General features: G+C 38.3%; 2 protein-coding genes across 2 annotated transcripts; one reads left to right on the plus strand and one right to left on the minus strand.

Moving 5' to 3' along the window:
- Nucleotides 1–41: 41 nt before the first annotated feature.
- Nucleotides 42–3330, plus strand: LOC118276272 (BTB/POZ domain-containing protein KCTD12). Its single transcript, XM_035594525.2, has one exon. The coding sequence runs from the start codon at nt 1055–1057 to the stop codon at nt 1754–1756; it is 702 nt and encodes a 233-aa protein (XP_035450418.1). The 5' UTR covers nt 42–1054; the 3' UTR covers nt 1757–3330.
- An 18612-nt stretch (nt 3331–21942) lies between these two features.
- On the minus strand, nt 21943–24490 carry LOC118276273 (oligoribonuclease, mitochondrial). Its single transcript, XM_035594526.2, has 3 exons — nt 24290–24490; nt 23444–23670; nt 21943–23099 (listed from the first exon to the last, which is right to left on the minus strand). The coding sequence occupies exons 1-3, from the start codon at nt 24363–24365 to the stop codon at nt 22731–22733; spliced, it is 672 nt and encodes a 223-aa protein (XP_035450419.1). The 5' UTR covers nt 24366–24490; the 3' UTR covers nt 21943–22730.
- Between the last annotated feature and the right edge of the window lie 389 nt (nt 24491–24879).

Consider the following 24879-nt stretch of genomic DNA (forward strand, 5'->3'; position numbering starts at 1 on the left):
ATTTTTAATTACATTTAGCCCTCGCGTCAACCTCCATCTCGCAAATGTGCAGAAAACAAAAGCTTATCTCCAGAGGCCGTAATAAAAGAGCTCCACTCACTCATTACTCGAGTAATCAGTAAAAACTCTCAGCTCCCTCTAAATTCCATTTTATCAAATGCTGATGCCACTCCAGAAAATCTAATCTCACGAACGAGGGACTAAGGTCAAAATGGCAGAATTATGTCGCCGAAGTAAGCCGAAATTCCTTGAAGGTGAAACACGTAGATTGTAATGTATTAGCAAAGTAAACAAAGCGGCAAACCTCTGTCTTATTCGGCAGAATACGCTATTTGTCACTCAGTATCGACTTACGAAAATAACTGTGGACTCGATGAACCTACAGGTGGTTTTGTTTCATCGTTTCAAGTGTTATTACTTGATAGAGTTATTTTTGTAGTAGGTAGCATTCCAATGCTACAGGTAACTTTATGGTGCTCGGAGAGGTAGACTTATAATTTTTTCAACACGCGATAAACGTGGGAGAAAATATTAAAAATAATGTACTAGGGTCGCTGGTTGAATGAAAAAGTTTCTCACGAAATATGTGCCTTGGGAGGCATCCCATTAACGCCTGAAAGACTTTCAAGGTTTATGCTCTGTTGGATTTTATATGAACCGCTTTCATTTAGATATGATGACTGATAGCTGCCAATACGCTCTACCATGTTGAATATTCACGATATTTCGCTGAAACACGAAATTGTTATTGGCACCAAGCCGGATAACAATAATCTAATTTATTAAGTTCTTAAAGCGCGAAAACAAATATAACATTCCGTCGAATCAAAGAATTATAGGTATACCATCTGTTAGCTAACAATAGACGTCGACCTTGAAGGCTTTTACGGAGGAGTTTTCCCTCGAAAGGGTAGGAAATAATTACGTTCGAGTCAGTAACCCGGGCGTGCGTTATTGATGGGCTCGCGCGGCGGCGCCGAGACGCGCGGTAAGTGGGTCAGGGAGGAGCGAGGGACGCGCAGTCGCTCCGACACTGCGCCCTCAACCCTCAGCCATGGCGGACGCGCCGCCCGAAGTTCTCGAGCTCAACGTGGGCGGCGTGCACTACGCCACGACGCGCGACACGCTGCTCCGCGAACCCGACTCGCTGCCCGCCGCCGCGCTGCAAGACCCCGACCACCCGCGCGATGCCCGCGGACGCATTTTCTTCGATCGCGATGGGGTTCTCTTCCGTTATGTTTTGGATTATCTCCGAGACGGCGGCCTCGTTCTCCCGGAGTGCTTCAGAGAACATAAACGTCTTGCTCGTGAAGCTAAACACTACAGATTGCCAGGGCTAGAAACCGCGGTCAGGGATGCAGACCCGCGTCCACCAAATCGCGAGAAAGGCTGCATCACCGTCGGCTACCGAGGCAGCTTCGCATTCGGCCGCGACGGCCTGGCCGATGTCAAGTTCCGCAAGTTGTCACGTATCCTCGTCTGTGGAAAGGTGAACCTGTGTCGTGATGTGTTTGGAGAAACCCTGAACGAGTCTCGAGATCCAGACCACGGGCTTGCTGACAGGTACACATCACGATTCTTCTTAAAGCACTCGTTCATTGAGCAAGCTTTCGACATGCTGCAAGAGAACGGCTTCAAACTGACTGCGAGCTGTGGCAGCGGCACCGCTGGCGGGGCTGCCGAGCTCAAACCAGGAGTGGACTCGGAGGAGAATCGTTGGAACCACTACAACGAATTCGTATTCACGCGAGAGTAATGGTGCGCTGTCTCAGAATGTGATAATCATCTGCTGTTGATCGGGGTGAGGCTTAATAATATTTCAGTCGTTAGAAAATGTTTAAAAGCATTATTTTTATAATGCATCTCTCTTGTATCCGGAGTTAGAAGTATGTAATGTAACGTTGAAGTTCTCGTGAGTCGTTCGCAATATTTGCGTAAACAGATACAAGCTTACTGTAAACTTTTCAAGGCATTATGAAAATGATTTCCTGACCGTCGCCCACCTGAGCGGTCACCAGTAACGAGAATGATAGAATCGGCAATATGTCGTAAGTAAAATGCAAAGTTCAAGTAAATAAATGTTTAATTATTATGTAGATAAAGAAACCTAAACTATAATCATGTAACAAATAGGTAGTGTTAAATGTAAAAATATAAAATAGTAGTTTATAACCTCCTCTAGGGCTAATTTCGTGTACTGTGTACCTATTTCTATCAAGTTTTTCAGATTATTTTGTATCGATTTATAAGTCAATGTCTAATGTATTTTCAAAATACTGCGTGGGCCATCGATTTTGATAAAATGAAACATTTGCCAAATTACGATACGACCGTCATGAATGACGATGTGACAGTAGCTCTGAGTTACTCGGCTCGTTTGTTAAATATTTAATTGTTCACTTCGGGGTACATTGTACCGTGTGATGTGTTGTGATGGATAAGTTTCCCTTCCTCGTCATGTAGTTTTAAGTAAATTGGATTTCAAATGTAGTAAGTATTGGAAAATGTGCGCGAGTGAAATGTACCTTAAACAATAGTATGTTAATAGTTGAAATATTATACATCTCAAGAGAATATGAGATTGTAGCAGAAGCGTAAGAACTTGGAACTTTTATATAGAAAGTTTGTCGTAATTATGATTTTATCGCGGAATAAAAATTATATCGGAAATATTGTCACGCGCACGGCTAACTTTAATCTTTACTGAAATATTTCATTTTCTGTAATCCCTGTTAACGTTACAATTTCCATATTTTCCGGCAGCCGTTGAGTTTTCTAATGTTGCTGCGTCGAATTTAAGCGATCACATCCATATCACTAGTATACCTATATTAGATATTTTAAGCTGAACTTCCGAAATAATCTTCCCGCTTAAATGTGTAGGTAGTCAATATACCGTAGCCAAATACCTCAAAGGATGCTGAGAGGGTTGAAAACCAATACAAAATGTGCGTATGTATGAGATTCACGAATGTGTCAAGAACTTGGAAAAAAGTGACAAGATAAATCATGTAAGTCGTTGATTATGCGCTTAATAATAAATAAATAATAGATAAGTAGTTGCCATTATTATTATATTTAAATAAATAAACAGCTGAACGAAATATTACGACAAATATTTTAGTCTTTCCATAATATTATATTCATTTCGTTCATTAAATTTTTAATCATTTGAATACAATTTCAGATTAATGTTTTATCGTTTTATAACGGTTTATTTATGAGGCGTATTATTACCTATTAATGAACAATATTTTATTAATAGTTTATAAACTTTGGACTATAAATTGTATCTACTTATTATTATTCATTAAAATATTATTGTAAGTAGGTATCTTAACTTATATTTTTAACCGAAATCAATATATTTAACTAAGTAGAAAGTAATGTAACTACCAAAAATTATGTTAGAAATATATTTATTGTGTTTAAATTAGTTACTGTTAGATGAAAAATATATTTATTTGATCTTTATGTGACGGAAACTCTAAGAATCCGTTGTAATTGTTATCATAATATTTATAGTTAATTTATTTGTCTGGAGATAAAAACAGTGTTGGACCTGGACTCGGAAACTATTGTAGGATTTCTAAAAGAATAGTTTTGAGAATAAATTTAGTTAAAAAAAATTATTTTGTATTATTTATGACACTCATTCTATACCCTATAACCGATTGCACAATTTTTTGTCTGTGGTAGCATAAAGAAGTTACAGACTGCTTTACAAATCCGTACAGCTATTATTGTATTTCTACACTATATGTATATATGTTTTTGTACCAGAGAATCAAAGAAATATTGTCACATTTAATAAATAAAATTACTGAATTCTATTTTAATAGTCAAGCTCATAAAACTACGTTGTTATATTAGGAACAGATCATGTTTAACTGCAAAAGGACTGAGACGCGTAAAAATATGGTTTTTTTTTACTGTCGAAAGAAGCGGTTATGACCACAGATTATAAACATTTTATTTCAGTATTTCTGTTTAGTCTATCTCAATCCAAATAATGTTACACTTTTCGTAAACATATCAAAGTCTAGCTTTTTAAATATTTTTTCGGCACATTACTGGATTTTTGACAGTGATTAGTTAATTTTAACGAGGCTAAGCTTTGAAACTGCGTAATAATATTAGATTAACGATAATTAATCTTTTAAATAGGAGCCTAGAAATGTTTTTGCGGAATTTCTTATTATCCCTAATTAGAGATCAAGTTTCTTCTAAGAAAAGAACAAGTTCGTGAAATAAAACTGTAGCTCTACTGATTTAATCGAGAAACAGGCTTTATAACCTAAAAGACACCGTTTTATTCAAAGGATAGACAGGGAATAAAAATATACACTAATAGTTACGTGAGTAAGCCGAAAAAATATAATAATTAATTTAGCATGTCTCACGAAAGTTATAATATTAATATACACTACATATTTTTTTTACAAAGTTCTATAGTTGTGCGAGCCTGCAAACGACGAGAACTTTATGCAACAACACACCGTAACTTCGGACCACTGGTGAACTAGCCTCCTCTACATAAGAGAGTTTTCCATAATCTGCAGCCTCTGCAGGCTGGTTGAAGATCGTTAAAAATGTCAGATTGATTAGAGAGCACTGCTGCTCGATCCCAGTTACACGTGCAGCACAGTATAGAGCTACGCTGTTTTTTGAGGTTTTTATGGATCATCCAATGATTTCTCACGTCTTGGATGAGGGAGTGTCCGACCGACGCTTACTGGCTAGAAACCACCCTGTTTCTACTCCTGCTCTTCAAGCCAGAGCTTCCGTTAGGTCTTTTGCAGCTCCGTATCCAGCATCCTGGGCCCCATCTGTGGTGGCCTGATGGCTCTTTGAAGTGCGCGCGGAACGCAACTGTTACTGTAATCATAGTCGGCTCACATGATACCCTTGAGAAAAGCAAGGGGGTTCTGCCATTACTACCTACATGACACAGTGAAAACTGCAAAAACCAATCATCCTGTGCTATGAATCAAAGATCAAATACTGCGCGTTATAAAGAAGCTTTTATTAAACGTGTTGTGTACATAAAGTGTTATTTTGGTAAACAAGACAATTCCAAGCCTGTTGCGTACACAGATGACAGAAGTTTCTTTAGGACGCCTCCGTTTAATATTTTACGGGTCGGAAATAAATAAAGGATTGTTACTTTGACACTGAGTAACTCTTTACAAGAGAAAATTTTAGCTTTATTCTGGAAGTAGACCCTAAAAGTGATTATTCATGAGTTTAATACCAACTGTTAAATAAAATAATTTAAGTAAACAATAAGTATTTCTGAAACTTAACCATTTGCAGGACCGATTACGTCATACAATTTTAAATCACTTAAAATCTGCTCTGAAACTTCTAAACCACTAACCGCTGATTTTAATGGCCTATCTAACATAGGATTTGGCTCATGGGAGATGCACGTCTCCCTAGAGATGTGCCGTACCAGGCCTTTCACCGTGGGCCTCCGAAGCACTAAGAGGTCAACTAAGAGGACTCAGTGCTCCTTACAGGTGTTGAGGGTGACCACCGGGATGGTTTTAGTGAGGTAAAAATACCACACTCCCCTGTCTTTTATCCCCACAAAACAAGGCGCCTTTTGAAGGTTTTCCCCGGTCATTTTTATATGGCGATCATATCAAAATTATATCTGTAGTAAACAAATTTGAAACTGGTCGTAAGACAGTATAATATCTTGGCTTAATTTACACATACCGCTTGTATTTAAGTTTAATCAACTTCACAGCAATATAAAACATATTCTCTCTTGCAAAACAATCTGCAATAACAGTTGATATCTGACTACGTATTGTGCTGCAAACGCTGGGATATAAAAGAGTTTCCTGCATAGAAATGGAACAAAGACGGCTCTATCTACCTAGTACATAGGAAACTGATTGCTGACCCACATCTATTGTTTGCACTCAATGGTGACAATCGCTTGCATTGGTTTAGATGTAGATTTGTGTGATACTGGGTTTGAAGTCACTGGGAGAGGATATTCAGCAGTGGACGTCTTGTGGCTGATATGATGATGATACTGGTCTTGAGATCTTTTTGGGGATTGTTTCAGGAATTTAGGCATCTTCGAGAAAAGTTATAATCGTTAGGAAAATAATTCTGATTTGTTTTCTGTTGTTGGTGATGTGTAATCTTCCTAGGACAGTAATGTAATAAGCGAAGTAATTCCGATTCTTAGCAAACGAGAATAAACTGACAGGGATGTCACAGTAATGATTTTAAAAAATCTGATGATTTTACTGTAGGTTTTTAGTCGAAATCTGTTGCGTTATGATGACTTACGTCCAAAACTTAGTAAATGTTTTTACATCTCCGAAACTTTCACAATGAAGAAGGAAGTACCTATTGTAACGTGATAATGCCCACTCAAAATGTTTAAGTGACAGATTTCGAGGTGCAAAACAAGGGGTCAACTAATAATTCGGACACAATCATAACAATCTAAGAACCTCTTAAAGCAAAACTACAATATTAAGTGGATCTAATACATAGGAAATCTCCGCCCTTAAGTCGATCATCGGTACAATTAAGTGAGGACGGGGACAACCGACAATGGAAGGAGTAACCCTCGTCATTCTAAGGATCAAGCCTGATTTATTCCCCTGTTACCCAATAATACCTGGCGGAATAAAACGTGGTACGCTATAAAATACTCCTATACTAGTACGAAACGAATTGCCAGTTCCAAATGTTCCAATCTTCAAAGTACAGGTTTCTCAGAAAAATGTATTTCTGGGAGACGTGGTGCGTGTTTGTTTCAAACAATAATTCTTTCTATTTGATCGTTCCGTTTCGTCTGTTTGTATATTCATAACGTTCCGTCGGTGTATCGTGTATGTATCACCAGCGTCCGTTTTCAATAATCTGCTAGCTTCATGAATTGGATCCCTTCTGGAAATAGATTTTTGCGTAGTTTTATTGGCAGCTTATTTATATGAAGGTATAGGAGGAGATAGCGGTCGTCCAATTCCAGAACTTATATTGCAGATTTCTTAGCCACATCCATTTTTATAGACAAAATCCCATCGAATTATTTTCATCTTTCCTAAAAGATGTGATGAGCACGAGGTCATCTTAGGCATCGATTGATCCAGAGCTGCGGACTACCTAGCGGGTTTACCGGGGTTCGAAAAGCAGGAGTAGGAACGGGGTGGTTTTTAGTCAGTAAGAGTCTGACACTCCCTCTCGGATCGCCCAAGGCGGGAGAAATCGTTGGATGATTTACCCCCTCACAAAAAAAGGTTGACATGGCAGATTTTTTTAATTGCCCTCAACACTCGTTTAAATGTCCAGAATGACCTAGCAAACACGCCAACGTTAATGCAAAAAATGATTTACCCAACTCAAAATGTCTGCGTGACCGCAGTATATTTTCTGATATAGGTTCACATAAAAGGTTCTTACGTGTGACCTGTGCCACGTAACGCAAGCGTTTTTAGACGATACTTAAATGGAAACTCACGTGGGTGGCAAAGTTATTTCTGTAAAATCTAATCTGATATTAATAAATCAAGGTGACTCTAATTATACCTTCTTGAAGTTTTATCCAGCAAGTGTGGGCTGCTAGTAATTAAAGCAATTTTGTTCCTGTACTAACTCAACTAATATTACGAGTGGGTTTGCCATTTAGCCATGAGCTAAGTTTTTAAACTTAATTGGAAGTGTAGTGTCTAAGGTTACATTTTCAAAATAATACCCATATACCGACGAGTATGCATGAAAAACCTGATGACTGTTGATGAAGCGAAAGATGTAGGTATGTAAGATTCGTAGCAATTGGTGTATCCCCGGGAGACAGGCGTGAGGTTATGTATGTACCCATCTAATCGACATTGGATTACTCGACAGGGTCCATAATTGTGACTATACCTTATGCGCCGTAACAAGGTGCGGCTGACAGATTCAGTAACGTTTCGTATCACTCTTGAAAGTTGCTGCGATTTAAAAATTATGCCTTATTATATTAGCTGTATCACATTCGTATTATGTTAAATCATTCGGAAGTGTAGTTAATTAAATTAAAACCAACCGGAATGTTCTAGTCTTTAAATAAAATCTAATGAAATGAAAAATAAAGTAAAGTGTTATGCGTATAACGTAAATCCATAGTCGTGTTTAGTGATGGGATGTACTGCTACGATGGATAGGTAGTCGATATTTTTTTAGAATAAAAACCGAAAATCGTGCGTCGTTCAATTATCACTCTTAAAAAACCTTTAATTATGTGGGTAAATCTACTGTAGACGCGGCTCTCTCTGCCCGAACCACAGTGACTTTATCTGAGCATAAATATGTAGTAGACTTTTCCGGCGCCTTTGATAATGCGTGGTGGTACTTAATCTGAAAGATCGTGGTTGCTTCAGTAACATATACAAACTAATATACACTTATATTCTTCACGGTTCTGTAAAACTGAAACTCTGAAACACCACAGGGCTCGGTCATAAAATATTTATTTTGACAAGTATATACACGTAGTTACACTGCACAACTAAATAACACACACATTTAATAAAAAAATTAAAGAGAATTAAATGTATGCTGCGAGTATCGATAGCGATAAAAAAAGATTTTTCTAATGTCCATCCCTAAAGAGAGACGTCAACGTCATACAGGCATCTGTCAGCCGCACCTTGTTACGGCGCATAGGGTATAAATACTGTATTTTCTAACACCTATGTACATTATGGATGCAATAAATACTTGAATACTCAAAATGTTGGAACTAAAACAATATTAGGACATTTAAAGTTACTTTCGATAAAAAACATTTCTCCTTCTCTCCTACAGTAAATAACTCGCCTCAGCCAACATAACTATATTTATTTTCCTGCTTAAGTGTATCCGCAAGCAAATCTACCAATATCCGTGGTTGGGTACCCACTAGCCCGTAAGGTTCATTGGACTAATACCCCTTTGATCACGACTCTGGGGGAATATTTACACAAAATTATTACCGGTCTCGTTTCAAGCCTCACAACCGTATTGAGTTTACCTCAGTAAGCAATTTCTGAGATATTTAAGACCCCCAGAAATTACCTACTTAGGTACCTTTATGTTATTGTAAGTAGGTACTTCCTACTTGATATTTCTTGCAGATTTACTTTACTTTCTCTAAGAGACCTAAACCTAAAGAAGTCTCAACCTAAATAAGTTAAGTACTTAAGTGCCTGTCTCTGAGTATGGTCTGAGTTTAGTATGATTGATTAAACTTTTCTGGACTATCCTGTGCGTGTGTAGTAAATTAATTACATTTTTTTATGTATAACATGAAGACAGATACAGAGCTGGTAAACGTGAAGACAGATCACCTGGTGGTAAACAATCGACCAGAGGCGTTACAAGTGCGTTGCCGCCCTTTTGGGGGTAGGAGAGGAGAATGTGGGTTGTTGGGGAATCGGGTATTGGGAAGATTGGGAAGTGGGCAATTGGGCCTCCGGTAACCGCATACAACGAAACGTGGCATCACTCCGGTCGAGCCGGCCCATTCATGCCGAAGCACGGCTCTCCGACACTTAAAACATTGGTGCATTGATGGAGAATGTAGGATACAATCTCCATCCCTATTTCGTAGATCTACGTCCACTCCACTGCTGAACATAGACATCCCCAATGACGTCAGTATCGGCCGGTTGAAAGCAAACTGCATCGTACAAGTAAGTATCTTTTTGAAAGAACAACTCCAGTAATATTATTCTATCTCTGAAAAATATACTTCAGTAAGTAATATTAGGTCGGTAAGTATTGTATAAAAGCATTAAACTGTTTAAAGAAGAATTCACAAATATTTGGTTAAAACATTTTTGAATAATATCCTTTGTTTGATTACTCATATACATATCTAACCGTTTTAATATTCAATCCAACATTCAAGCTAGCTGTATGTAGGCACAAAAAGGTTTTTTATACGTACGAAGGGTCAAAATGTTAAATCTGCAAGTCAGGCAAATTGCATGCTCTCAGCGGTTTCATAATATTTTCACAGACGCACCGGATGGTTTTTATAGGTTTAATCTTATATGGCTAATCTTATATCATACTATAATATGTTGTTGAAACGTTTCAACGATATTATGGTAAGTTTCACTTGTATGAAGAAAGAGGTCCATAGTCTATTGATTGTTTGTGAACTGAGGGACCACACTAGGAATTCGCAAAATGAAAATTCTAGTACCTAGATATAAAACAATTGTAGAACGAATCAGGGAATTTGTATTAGCTGGCTGTTGATGATGATGACGATGGTTCAAGCATCGGAGACGAGAAGAAGAGAGGGACTTCAGCAGCAATATCCGATCAATACCTGCAAAGCAAGACTATACCTAAAATTACATAAACTAGGTAGATAAAATAAAAGGTATAATAAAACTAAAATAAGTAACGTAAGATAAAAATTACTCACATTGGCGTTGATGTTCATTAATGACTCGGGTATGTAAGTAGGTGGTATGGTAATGTATTTATTTGTAAACTTTGCATAATTTTATTGTAAACAGGAAAAGTTTATATTTACGTTATTGGGAAAAACTGCATTTTACTGTTCCGTACCGAACGTCGGAATAACCTCGATTTATCTAATAAATTCCCTGTACTAATACCATTGTATAAAGATAACTTCAGAGCTTACACACTACATAGAAAGTAATATTAAACGAATGATTACTGGACTTTATCTTTCGACAGATGAAAGCCGAAACACGCAATGAACTGCCGAAAATTGCCCACAATATCTAGGTACTGGCCTGGAAACCTTGATTAGCTGGGTTCTATACTTAGACACTATAGTACTAGGTTCAGTTCAGCCCATATTATTAGGCACTAACCTTCATAACAATCATACAAATGGACGTCTAACACGATATTGTAAGGAAATGTTCCATTTCCCTAATAAATACATTTTCTTTGAATTGGATTACTAGGTTTTCCGACAAAAAATAATAAACGTTTCACTTTAGATGCCTATCATGAAATATTACTTCGAAGTCTAATCAACAAAAATTGGAAGTTTCTCAAAGCAAATAGGTCTTAGTTTTACGACTTATTTTACTGCGAGACGAAAGATCGGAGTCTATGCAAATAGCTTTATCGATATTGAATCTTGGCTTTTTAAAGCTGAGTCTATAAGCCGCTTTATATTTCAGAAGAGAATTACGTATATTCGGAAACTAATGCAGCTTCGAATTCCTATTAACTGGGGCCTTAGTACCAGTTTGCTTTACGGCACTGCATTCGGCGCTGTGATTGGCCGGCTCCAATGAACCAACCAATCACAGCACTGACGTTTCGATCTCGTTAAACGTAAAGCAAACTCGTACTAAGGGTACTGTTTTCGAAGTTTCTATTCGTTTGAGACTTATAATTTTGCTTGGGGTGACAGTTTGGCCCGGAAAGTTAAACTGAAGTTCTCAAAGGTAAAGTTTGGGAGTTGTTTGACACAAGCTTCTGGTGATGAAGTGTTAATATGTACGTTGTACGTGGGCGTGGAGACAAACTTTGTGGTGAGCTGTCTGTTCGAAGAACAAGAGTGTTGAGCTGAACGAAGTAATTTCAGGAAACGGTGACGTGACTACTTATGTTGATGTTGGTGAATAAGTACCTAATAATAATACTACGGTACCTAAGCATGTAAGTATAGGTATGTCGCATGTAGGTAAGTACGGTAGCGAGTAGGTATTTACACAGTGGCGTAGCGTGAGTGTCGGCCGCCCGGGGCGGAAGACAAATTTGCCGCCCCCTTATTTAGGTATTTTAATTTAATGTATACTACACATTACATACATTCATAATAGAGAACTTTTCGGCAAGAACAGTCATGAATCAAAGCACTCCCCGCCCCGTGGTATAGGCGATATAATGTACAACGAAGCTACATCTCTACGCATTGCCAAAGTGTCAAGTCGGTTTTAAATTTCCTGCCACTCAACAATCCGATTCGCACGCCGCTGAACGCGGTCCAGAGGATGAACCTGGTACTGGGGTGCCCCCGCCCACAGATGAGACTAGTATTCCATATGGAGCCGAACCTGCGCCTTATATAGAAGCAGGCGATGGGCTGGAGTGAAATACTGCCTTGATCTGTTGAGCACACCAAGCTTTTTCGAGGATAATTTAGCCTTATCCTCTAGATGACCACGGAACTGGACGTCGCTCGAAATGTTGATGCCAAGTATCCCAATTCTAATACCGGGCTAAACACCTGTGTGTTAGTAGGGTTAAACTGATTCTCCGTAAAGAAGTCTCGATTTCAGACACAGGTCTGTTTCGGTTCTCGATGACGTTTTCCCGAGAAATGTTAGCGCGGCCGGTATAATAGGCATCACCTGTACTGTCATCCGCATAACAATGAATGCTGCTGATTTGCAACATATCATTGATATGGAGGAGGAACAAGGTAGGTGATAGCACGCAGCCTTGAGGGACACCTGCGTTTACAGACAGAGAGTCGGAGCATTCCCCGTCGACAACGATCTTAATGCTTCTGTCTGCAAGGAAGCAGTAGACCCATTCGCACAATTTCTCGGGAAGACCATAGGAAGAAAGCTTCGAAAGAAGCGCTTTGTGCCAAACCCGGCTTTCGCCACGTCTAAGCTAACTACCAACGCTTCCCCCTTAGATTCGATCGCCTGTGCCCAACGGTGTGTCAGGTAAACCAGAAGATCCCCATCAGCCCATCGACCTTTACGAAAACCGTATTGCTGGTCACTGAGTAGCTGGTGATCCTCTAGGTACCGCAAGAGCTGGCAGTTAATAATGGATTCCATTATTTTCGAGAAGAGGGAAGTTATGGCTATCGGTCTGTAGTTGGACGGATTTGTTCTATCGCCTTTTTAGGGTTCCGTAGCCAAATAGCAAAAAACGGAACCCTTATAGATTCGTCATGTCTGTCTGTCTGTCTGTCTGTCCGTCCGTCCGTATGTCACAGCCATTTATTTCCGAAACTGTTGGGCCTACATAGTTGAAACTTTGAAGGTTGATGTATTTCGGTAACCGCTATTCGAATTTTGAATAAAAATTAATAAATTTAAAAATTAAAAGGCCCCCTTTTAATTTTTAAATTTACTCCATACATGGAACTGATTCAAAAAAAAAATTTTTTTTCAGCTAACATATCCATAATGGGTGTCTATGGATAGGTCTTTAAAAAAGACATTAAGGTTCTTAAAACCATTTTTCGTCAAAATTAACCGTTTGAAAGTTAGACGCTTCTAAAGTGGAAAAATGTGTGTGTCCCCCCCTCTAACTTTTAAAATAAGAGAAGGAGAAAACAAAAATAAATATATGCTGTAGATTTCAATAGAAACTAACAACGAAAATTGGTTTGAACCAAATATCATTATTAGTTTTTAAGAAATCGCAAATATAACTTTGTCGTTGATACAAACTATGTAAAACCAAGTTATTTTACAACTTTTATATTATGTCATCTACTTGCTGTTACGGAATCCTTCATGGGCGAGTCCGACTCGCACTTGGCCGGTTTTTGTTTAGGGATCGGATGGACCAAGGCCGTCTTCCATGATTTCGGGACTACGCCTAAAGAGTAAGCTCATTTTATTCGGTCCAAATTTGTACAGTCGACTCTATCTAAAGGTTCCCTCTCGGGGCAGGACCACTCGTTAAAGGTTCCATCCCCACTATCACTACTTTCTCCGATCTCTAGTTGCGAAAAAAATAGTTGAAATATTTACAAAATATTTTTATTATTTATTGTTTAAAATTTGCCGCCCCCTAAAAAGTGCCGCCCGGGGCGGGCCGCCCCTGCCGCCCCCACTACGCTACGCCACTGTATCTACAACTAAACAATTAATGCTAAGATTTAAGAGAATTATATCACAATAATACTAGACTTCACTCTCTTACTAAGAAAAACAACAAAATCACGCCTTTTATCCCCGAAGGGGTAGGCAGAGGTGCACATTATACGGCACGCAATGCTGCTATGCAATGTACAGAGGCGGCCTTAGGGGGTGGCGAACAGGGCAATCGCCCGGGGCCTCGCTCTTGCAAGGGCCTCGCGCTACACAACCCAAGCAAATTTTAAAAAATATAGATTTTTTAATACTTTTTATTTTGATCCTTAATTACTTATTCAGGTTATAACATAGCGGTAAATTAAAATAAAGTTAGTTACTTAACTAATTCCATTAAAATAACTAAAACAGCTTTAATTTTACAATAATGTCTTGGCAGTGTACTTCCAACGCATTTGTTGCAAAATTACAATAGAAATTTCTAACAGTGTATAAGTGACCCGGTTGTGGCCACTTTAACAATTTTGTCGGCTTTCTTAACTTATAGTTTTTGTTATCACGGACATATTTCTTGTAAAAAGTCATTTAACATGTATTAACCTTGCCTGAGAAAACCCTTTTTTAAAGAACGTCCAATAGAAAAATAACTGTATAAAAAAAAAAAAAAAGGGAGTTTGTGCCATTTTTGGCCAGATTCGTGCCATTTCTGGCCACGGTCGTGTGCTAGTTCTGGCCATCAAAAAATATAATAAAAGTAATCAAAATGTATTAATTAAAGGGGTTTGAGTAACTTTGTATGGACTTGTGGCGTCATTTTTTTTTCAGCGGCCACCAATAATTTTCATGTTACATTGTTCTGCTGTGTTCATTACACATATATGTTCAATTATTTTTATCCTAAGTTATATCAAAGCTGAGATATTTGAGTTTGAAGAATTTAAAAATGTAGTCTCTATAAATACTTCAAATACCGTCCTGTGTGAAAAAAATCTTAGTTATTGTATATTATTAGAAGATTGATATTAGTTATTGGCTTTACTGTTTCTCGACCTCTCGTCTGTCAATGTGACGTTAGTATTGGGCCCTAGGAAATAATAAAAACACAGTATTATAACTTATTGCATTTATTACATGATTTTTAAAAACACATTTACATATTAACTTTCTTCGTCCATTTCGTTCTCAATGTCATGTCGAATAATGGTATCTAAAAATTGTGCCGGTGGAGTCAGATTATTTTGATGCCCCATCCCATGTACCATATAATGGACATTATATGCGAACAGCAGCCTGTCAAATTATACGATCTACGACGAGTGCCGCCAACACGATTTAAGCTGCGTCGGCAATAGATACAAAATGCACCGTATTTTTTTTTTTTTTGTATGCTGGGTCAGTCAATGAAACGTCCAATGAAATGCCAAGTCGTTATAATTATCCACAAGTCCACGAGAGATTAGAAGCATAAAAAGTAACACACAACAGTAAGGGACGAGCTGTTACTGTTACTGTTACTAAACACCATCGGCCCATAGATAAAAGACATTGGGGGTCCGTTCGATTCATCTACGTCACTGTATTTGAATTATTTTATTTAGCATTCCTTAAAAAATATGGCAGACACCCAAAAAGTGCCATAACATTTAATAACTTCTTTGATTTCAATGACCAATATAAAACCAAATATCTCAGTTCCGATATGGTTTAGAGAAATATGGCCATAATAGCTTTTGATCGCTGTATTCTGTTCTTTCATAATATTTAAGTTTCATTACTGGCCGCTCAACTTCAAAACGACGCCAACTTTACCCAAACCCCTTTGACATTTTAGAAATAATGGTTTTCATTTAGTTTGGAAAATATTATTACTTCACTTGAATTTAACTTACAAATAAAGAGATCAACATTTCTATGACGTTGGTAAAAGCTGCAAAGTAAACTGATCTCCCCTTTGTGTAAAGGCAATTTATTGCATCTCTGAAAATGAAACATATGTATTTGTTGATATGTAAAGCCAAGGAAAAATAATAAATAAATTACGATAAATGACTAGAAGTGGGGTGTCTATGTACAAAAGTTTTGGCCAGCCATGTGGCCAAAGATGGAGAAATTCATAATTTTGTCTCCATTAGTGGCCACCTTCTAATAACCTCACTTCAGAAATATATGGCGACAAAATAACTTTAGTTCCACTTAGACAATATATTCTTCATGTAGTATTAACATAAACATCCAAACAATAAGCAAAGATTTAAAAAATAAAAACCAAATCCTCACCCGCTCGCCTTAGCCTTTTTGTTAAGATCTTAACAATTTCACCCTCAACTAAAAAGAATGACTTTTTGCATCGAAGTGAAGTTTGACACATCAAAGCTGCCAACAGTATCAGAGTCTCCAATATTCAATATTTTAAATACTGTACATCACAGAGTAATTTATTTGTCCATGCCTTAGTTATAAATATTTGAAAGCCCAAGTGGCCACAACCGGGTCACTTGCCCTAATTGATAGTACTTGAATATCGCGCCTCAAAATACTTGAAGATCTGTTTTTTAATCGTATAGCATTCGGGTCAGCTCGGGAGTCAAGACTGTTCGTGTTCTGCTATTCTATCTCTCGGTGGCGGCTTGTCGTTCTACGTGGAGGACCAAGGGGGAGGCCTTTGTTCAGCAGTGGACGTCTCTTTTAGCCCTTGCTATTCTTTCCATCGAAAATGACGTAGCTCATTCGTTAGATTATTCTGTTTTAATTAAAAATTTTAGTCTTAGGAAAAGTCGCAAACATCAATTTTAAAATGTAGGTATCATCTCTGTATTTGTTAATTTTGCAAATCTTTCAAAGTAAAATCTTTTAAAACTCAAATTTTATTTATTTGTATAACTTTAGTATTTCTCGTCAAACATAACAAGTACCTAAACCAAACAACCAGACCTACTTTCGCATCACATACTTTTTACGAAGGACAAAGGGCCTCGCAAAGACCTGCCGCCCGGAGCCTCGCAGTGGGTAAGGCCGCCGCTGGCAATGTACACCCACTTTTCACCACTTGTGTTATAAGTCCCATGTAATAGGGGGTGAGCCTATTGCCATATACCGGCCACACTTCCAGTCTCCGTGCTACTACTGAAAAATTCTTGAGAAACCGTAAAAGCCCAGTAATTTTTTGTCCGACCAGGGAATCCATGTGTGTGTGAACTGAGATACCAAACTTTGTATAAATCGGGAATCCAACCCGAGACCCCTTGTCCAGCAGTCGCACTTGGAAACCACTTGAGTAACGAAGCAGTCAGACAGCGTTTTTTAAAAAACTGAAAAATATATTGGACAAAACAAAAAACAAGCATCGTAGGTACGGTATGTTTTTTATAATTGCTGTTCTTTACTTAGGTACCATTTCCAATTACAATACATGGGCTTGGGCGACATAATAGGTACCTAGGTACGTACCAAAATAATTGTGGCTGTACCTAATAAGCACTTGACCTGTCTGCTACGAGTTTGTCATTAAGCTAGGCCATTTAGCTGCTGTCAACAACAGAAATAAGTGGCCGGAGTTGTTCCAATGTGGTGAAGTACGGACGTAGGTACATAATGTACTTAGTATTAGACGCTTTTGTAGGTACTTAGATACCTAATAGATAATATGGCCTTATTAGTCGTCGAAGAGAGAGTTTAGTGGTCATAAGTAAAGGGTCTCAGATCCGATAGACACTCGGGTGACGATCTTCGGCCACCAGCCATCGTAAGTGCGCATCTGCGGACGGGGATCAACTGTAGCCTGGCGCCCGACCAGAACCAGACCCGTGCGTACCTACAGCGTGTTACTTTCCGCACGCGCCTCAAAGTGCCATCAGACCAGCACAAATGGGACACAGTAGGGATGATGCCCGAACCGCTTCGAAAACCAGGTGTAGGAACGGGGTGGTTTATAGTCAGTAAAAGTGTGACACTCGCTCGCCTCACCAGATCAAAACATTGTATGATTTTCACCCCCTCAAAAAAAGTTCCATTACCAGGTTATTTCTGTAGTACCTGGCAGAGTCTAGAACTATTGATGTGTGTGTGTGCGATATATATATATATCGCAGGTATATACCTAGGCTCATCCCTAGATTCTATGATAACTGGTAAAAAATTGTCATGTGCACGTCTGGTATTTTACACGTCTCTCACGTTACATATTATGCCAAGTAAATATGTATCTGCTACTTATGTAGGTGGTCCACTTATAAGTGGAACCTATCTAATTATTCTATACTTTATTATGCTACTTACCTCATGTAAGCATGTAGCTGAATAAACTGGGTTTTAATCATTAAACCCAAAAGTTTTAATGGATTCATAACTCGGACGGGATTATTAATTAACATAAAATAATGTATGAAAATTAAAAAGTTTTATGACGCTTTTTTTTCAACGTTAGCTTCATTTCAGACGCATGAATATTGATCTAGTATTTTTAATTGGATATGGCCTAGGGCGGCAAACGAGCAGATTCCTTACCTAGTGCTAAGAAGAGTCTGGTACCTATTTGGCGATTCGCCACCCATCAAAAAAAGGAGTCACAACCTACAAGTGCATAGTCAGCCTTTTGTAAGATTTGACGATTCAAGGATGGGGAGAAATTGGGTCTCCGGTACGGTAACCTAACTCACACACACGGAGCCATACAACGCAAGCGTTGATTTGTGTAGGTACGTCTGTGAGGCGGTGGTATCAATCCGGTGGTTCATCGTCATCGTTATGCCAAATGCCATAACCCATATTTTTAAAGGGGGTAAAATAATTCAATGTCTTCTCCCGCCTTGGGCGAGGCGAGAGGGAGTGTCAGACTTTTACTGACTAAAAACCACCCCGTTCCTACTCCTGCTTTTCGAGCCGGAGCCCCAGTAAACCCGCTATGTAGTCCGCAGCTCCGGATATAGGTAACCCATATCTACCTAACGTTTAATTTCGCGGTTGGCGCGACAGGTGGCTCTGTGCACGTTTACGACTTCAACTGTCAATAAAATAGAAGGAAAGTTCACATCAAGTTCTTCCCCAAATTTTACCGAGAAAGTTGTGAGTTTGTGAGCGTTTCCAAGTTTTGACGATCCATCATAAAGTTCGGGTCAGAATAAACCATTTGTTATGAGTTGAAAATTATTTATTGGCGGTAGAAAGTTTTTGTTTAGGTACGTAGGCAACGGTAAAAGATCTTTACGTGTTTTGTAGCCTTGGATGAAAATAGACAATAACTTGTCAGTGCGAACATCCATTTTTTGTTATGTTGGTTTGTAGGTAGGTACATATCTAGATACTTACAATCAAAATATATGCTTACTTAGGCAATGATTAATGTACTTAGGGATTGGGAGTTTGGGACTTGCAACAGAGTTACGAGTAAAGAACTGATATTAAAATTATAATGGCGACAAATTCGTTATGGTAGGTACAGGTTTAACTTCGATCCCGAGTCCAACATTTCCAAAAGATAGGTACCTAACTATCTTAAATATAAGTTGTAAGTATAGGTAACTTAAACTTATTAGTATACATAAAAAGGACAGTAGGTACGTGCATATACCATTATCTATAAGTATCTACCTAGGTACTTATTTTTCGATTTCACCTATGTTAGCATAGACCGACCGGTGAAGAGGAAGGGTCTAATAAATTCTAGCCGACACTCTTGACCGATGACTGCCACTAACAAGATCATGCATACGCAGACCCCCTTCTCGCTGATTCTACAAACACAGGGGTCAAAAACATAAAACCGACACGTCGACAGCAAACATCCCAGCCACCTACGGAACAAATTGTCTACCAGGGGTCCCAAACACTTCATATTTTATCATAATTAAATTCGTTGCGTGTGCCAAGACAATTTCGTTATCCCGGGAGACAGGACATTTTGTCCAAGGTTAATTTGTACGGCCCCAATTTGCCCATCGACGGTGATGTCGTATGTCGTTTGATTTCCTTCTAACTTACGATTATGGCTGTTCGGAAATTAATGTCTTCATTTTTCTATATAGAATGGGCTTGTTTTATGGTTTCATTACGGGCTTTGGTAAGTGGGGAGCCATTATGAATGTCGAAAAGTGGTTTAACTGCCTATTTAACTAGATGATTGGTTTTTGAGCCATTGTGTTAAATATAAGGTAATAAAACTAAAAATATTAGCGTTTCATAGTCTCTGCTTACTCCTATGGGAGACAGGCGTGAGGTTATTTACCTACCTATAGATGTAAATAGGCTCTACCAACTTAACTGAGTGTAAATTGAATTATGATTGGAAATAAAAAAATATTCCTGCGTCGGAAATTCGTCTACCTACCGTACATTGGTCACAACCTTGGACTTCATAAATATTCCACTCGTAAGTATAGCGTCAAATACCCAGCTAATTTCCCCCATTCTACATAGGAACAAAACCAATGACTGGCAACTGGCAACAGGGTAGCAATTATTCGAGCTAAGCTATCCCACTAAAAAGGCAAATCCATTTGACTGTGGCCAACTTGCATTTGCATCCAGAATGCAACCGGAGTTCTATGCAAATGAAATAGCCATTAGTTAGTAATTGAATTGGTCGACTGAGACTTCGCTGGTAAGGGAATCTAGATATCTCCTACCCAATAGATAATACATAATAATATATCCTACAGGATAATAGAACAGTTTATAAATAGGTCTAGATGTATAATAGTTTATAATAGGTATAATATAATTTCTTTTTTTTATAAATAGGCTGCTCGATGTCGTCGCGTCTGTGCACGCTGCTTATGATGAAGAGTCCCTCTGTGTCTGTGACTCGAAACTAGTAGAGCTTTTCTCAATATGTTTTCGTGAGTACCGTTGTTTTTTAGTTAATTTAAATTTCATTGCGAAATAATTATACGTAATAAGTCTGGTAAAGAGAGAGTACACATGCACCTGTATGTGACTACTCTCTCTTACCTCATCTGAGGTAAGAGCTGATAAATAAAATTAGTTTACCAATCTCAATCCAAAGTACGTATTTGAATTTATGATCAAAATCAGACTTAAGTTTGTATGGATTTTATGTGTAAACAAAGAACAGTCTATTTAGATATTTTAGAATATTTGATTTCCAGGGTAAGAGACTATGGGCTCGCTGTTATAGCAGCGGTAAGTCCCCTCTTTGAGGAGTGGCTAGAGAGGCGTCACGGCGTCCTCACCTACCGCCTGACGCAGGTGCTTACCGGACACGGAAGTTTCGGTAGGTACCTGTTTCGGATTCGGCGGGAGGAAACGCCCGGGTGTCGGCATTGCGTGGATCACCCGGAGGACACGGTGGAGCATACAGTAGCGGTGTGCCCTGCATGGGCTGAGCACCGCCGTGTCCTCAGGGATGTGATCAGCGACGGTGACCTCTCGCGTCCGGCTTTGGTTCAGGCCATGGTGCGGAGCGAGGGGGAATGGGACGCCGTCTCCTCCTTCTGCGAAGCAGTCATGCTAGCTAAGGAGGAGGCGGAGCGCGTGAGGGAACGATCCTCCTCACGCCCCAGCCGCCACAGAAGACACTCCGGGCGTCGGGGATCGCGTGACGATCTCCGGCCACCGTAAGTGCGGGTCTGCGGACGGCGAGTAAGGGTAGCTCGCCGCCCGACCACAACCAGACCCGTGCGTACGGCGCGTCGCGTTCCGCGCGCGCCTCAAAGAGCCAGACCACCACAGATGGGGCCCAGTAGGGCTGATGCCTGATCCGGAGCTGCGGACAACGTAAAAGGTTACCGGGGCTCCGGCTCAAAGCAGGAGAAGGAACGGGGTGGTTTTTAGTCAGTAAGAGTCTGACACTCCCTCCTGCCTCACCCAAGGCGGGAGAAGTCATTGGATGATTTTCCCCCTCAAAAAAAAAAAAAAAGGGTAAGAGACTACAGACTGGACATAAAGGTAAAGGTAAGTGTCCACATCGCACGCATCGTACGGCCTCCGTATGACGTCATCAGTACACATCGCATGTAGGCATTGCCAATGATGCGGTCCGTACGATGCGGATCAGTGGACGCAGTTGTATGAGTTTCTATACAAGACAAACTAAAATCCGTTGCGTGCGATGCGTACGATGCGGGACTGTGGACGTGTACCTTTACAGAAATTGGACAGCAGCACTGGCCAAATTATAATTATAACAATTTCAAAAACAAACACATTTTAATTCATTATACTTTTATTTCATGTACCATCGATGTTATTGTTTTGATATTTTATTATGTTCTACAGTCAGTCCAGATTCAAATAATAATATCAATACCTATAGGTATTTACTATGGAGGTAATAGGTATCATAAAAATAAATTCACTAAATGATTTCATAATTAACACCCGTAAGAATTCTATAAGGTTATTTGTGTATAATGATAAGTATTCGAAATTTTCTATAGGTAAGCAATATTACAAACTAAAATACCTAAGTAATAATTTTACTAAGAAATAACAACTTAACCCTTCAGCTTTCCTGTTTGCAGAAGAAAACTGGATATGTCGTCTGTTACTGGAAGTATTGCTTTAATAGCAAAAATTGTTTATTCAGGAATTATTTCACTACATAACAAATAGACAGAAACAGGTTAAAGATAAGGTAACTATGTCTGACAACAGAGAAAAAATTTATTTGGTATGACAATATCATTAGAACTTGAAACAGGATATTTACCATGTTTTTTATATGTATTATTTCACGGATGAACTCTGATTATGGCGCTTGTAACAGTGCCAAAGAATTGGAAACTCATAGAAAATAATAAACATGGTAAATGTCCCATTTCAAGTTCTAAAGATATTGTTAATGACCATGTCAGTTTAAAAACTGGTATGGCAATACTGCTTCAGTAGTATGTTCACTGCTCGCCAGCATACTGTGAATGCTCTGTTGTAAAATGACCTAATTGTACTAATAGTTGTAGAACAAGCCTATACAATAATGTACATAATTTGACATTAAACTGCAGTTTGCAATTTATCCGTTGCCTTAAATATATGCCTTTTGAAATACTTCAATTCCTCTATACTCTCAAGTATATCATCTATAGATCGATGCTTGAATTTTTTCATTGGCATGAGTGAATACTCTTTTTGGTACCACCTCTTTGCTAACTCCTTTATGGAGCTTACATCTATTATTCTATAGTGAAGATAGTTGTCTAGTACTGGCATGTATTTTCTTAAAAATAAACGGTCCATGTAGACTGAATTGCCACCCAAAGGGCACTTCTTCTCTGGAGCATGGGATTTAACAAAGTCCAGGACTTGTTGCTCAGCATCCTTTAGAGATATTTTTGATTGCCGACTAGCCTCCGTCAGACCACTCTGTAATGAGAGATTATTTGATATTAACAGTTATTCATTTTACTAAATAACCATCTGTAATTTGGGAGAGGTATTCTGTATTACTGTTGTGTCGATTAATTGCATTGTAGTTACAAAGTAACAACTGATGTGTTTCAAATCAATGAATGTGGACAGACTAAAATAAATTTATGTATAGTATATCCATCAATCACACTGAAACTACTAAACAGATTTTGATGAAAATTGGTATACAGACAGGGTATGAGCTGACTTGGGTGATAGGATACTTTATCCCACGAAAACACAGGCGAAGCCAATGGCAGAAGCTAGTAGAATATACATTAAAGAGAAGAACTCAATACCTCACCATGCTGAGCAATACACCAATCATTCATTTCATTGAGGATGCTGTCTGGCTGGTTGATGACTATATTGGGACCCTTGGCCACAATATTCAGGTCATCATCGGTTACCACACAGGCAATCTCCAATATATGGTCCTTTTCCACGTTCAGACCTGTCATCTCCAGGTCCACCCATACAATCCTCTTCGCTGCACTGCTGACTGCTGATGAAGACATGGTGACAACTGGAAATAGATTAATGTTGGTTTTAGTTATAGACACATAAATTCCATAAGTAAAATAAATAATAATAGCTATATCCATGTAGAATATGGTGTTGTTTTAAGTCTAATGCTTCATTCAGGGTTTACTAACTGTAAATAAAAAATAAATAACAATTTGTATTGATTTTCTATTATAAATGAGGTTACTTATTGTTGGTACATTTGGTAATAGGAATTTTGAATTCCTTAGCATTATTTTATTGATATAAAAAGTCAAGAATATGAGTTATTGATTGCATTACAAAAAACCACACTACATTATGGATGAATTAAACTGATATGATTTGAAATTATTAAGTTAACTAAATAATTATTTCATTTTCGGCCTATTCACGTAACTACGACGAAGAATTCGGCTAGTTTCAAGTCATGCTAAAGGCTCATATTCATTAGTAGCATTCCGCAACAAACGACGCGGCGATTGTCGCGCTGCTACTCAAAAACTAGTCGAGCTCCTCGTCAAATAGTTACGAGAGCAAGCCGAAATATATAATAATTAATTTAGTATGTGTCACGAAAGCTACAATATAAACAAATTAAATAAAACTATAAAATGAGCGCATGGAGCCTAAACACTTACTGTTTGAAAGAAGCCCGACTGGTTTTGTTAACTGCTTAACAAAACTGGGTTTCAAATACCAGCGTACAATATTCATTTATTATTTCTGTTATGTTTTAAAGAAACCAATTCATTTATATTTTTTGGATCATTAGACTCAGGTTATGTTAACAAAATTCAAATCAATAAAACGAAACGTGACAATGACACTAATTTGACATAATAGTATGGTAGCATAGACTACAGAGCACAGACTCCACCAATAAAAATAGTCTCATCCGCATGTCTCCTCAATAAAAATTTTGCTTCTATTATTGAGTATTTTCGATAAATAATAAAGTTAACTTTTGCGACCTAGAAAATACGTAAATTGTATAATTATTGAAATACCGTTTCTTGTAGCCTACTAGATTCATATTTCAATGACACGATTGTATACCTATAGATTTGGCAGCGGATTTTATAGTCTTATTAGAATCTTGTAATAAATTTCAGTATAAAATACTGAAGAAAAGTACTAAATAATCTAGAATTTAATGTATTTACATACAAAATATCAAAATAAAATCGTGTAAACTGTTTAGATTCCATGAAACCATAAATAATGAACT

This window comes from Spodoptera frugiperda, chromosome 31 (genome assembly GCF_023101765.2).
Source record: "Spodoptera frugiperda isolate SF20-4 chromosome 31, AGI-APGP_CSIRO_Sfru_2.0, whole genome shotgun sequence".
NCBI classification, from domain to species: domain Eukaryota; kingdom Metazoa; phylum Arthropoda; class Insecta; order Lepidoptera; family Noctuidae; genus Spodoptera; species Spodoptera frugiperda.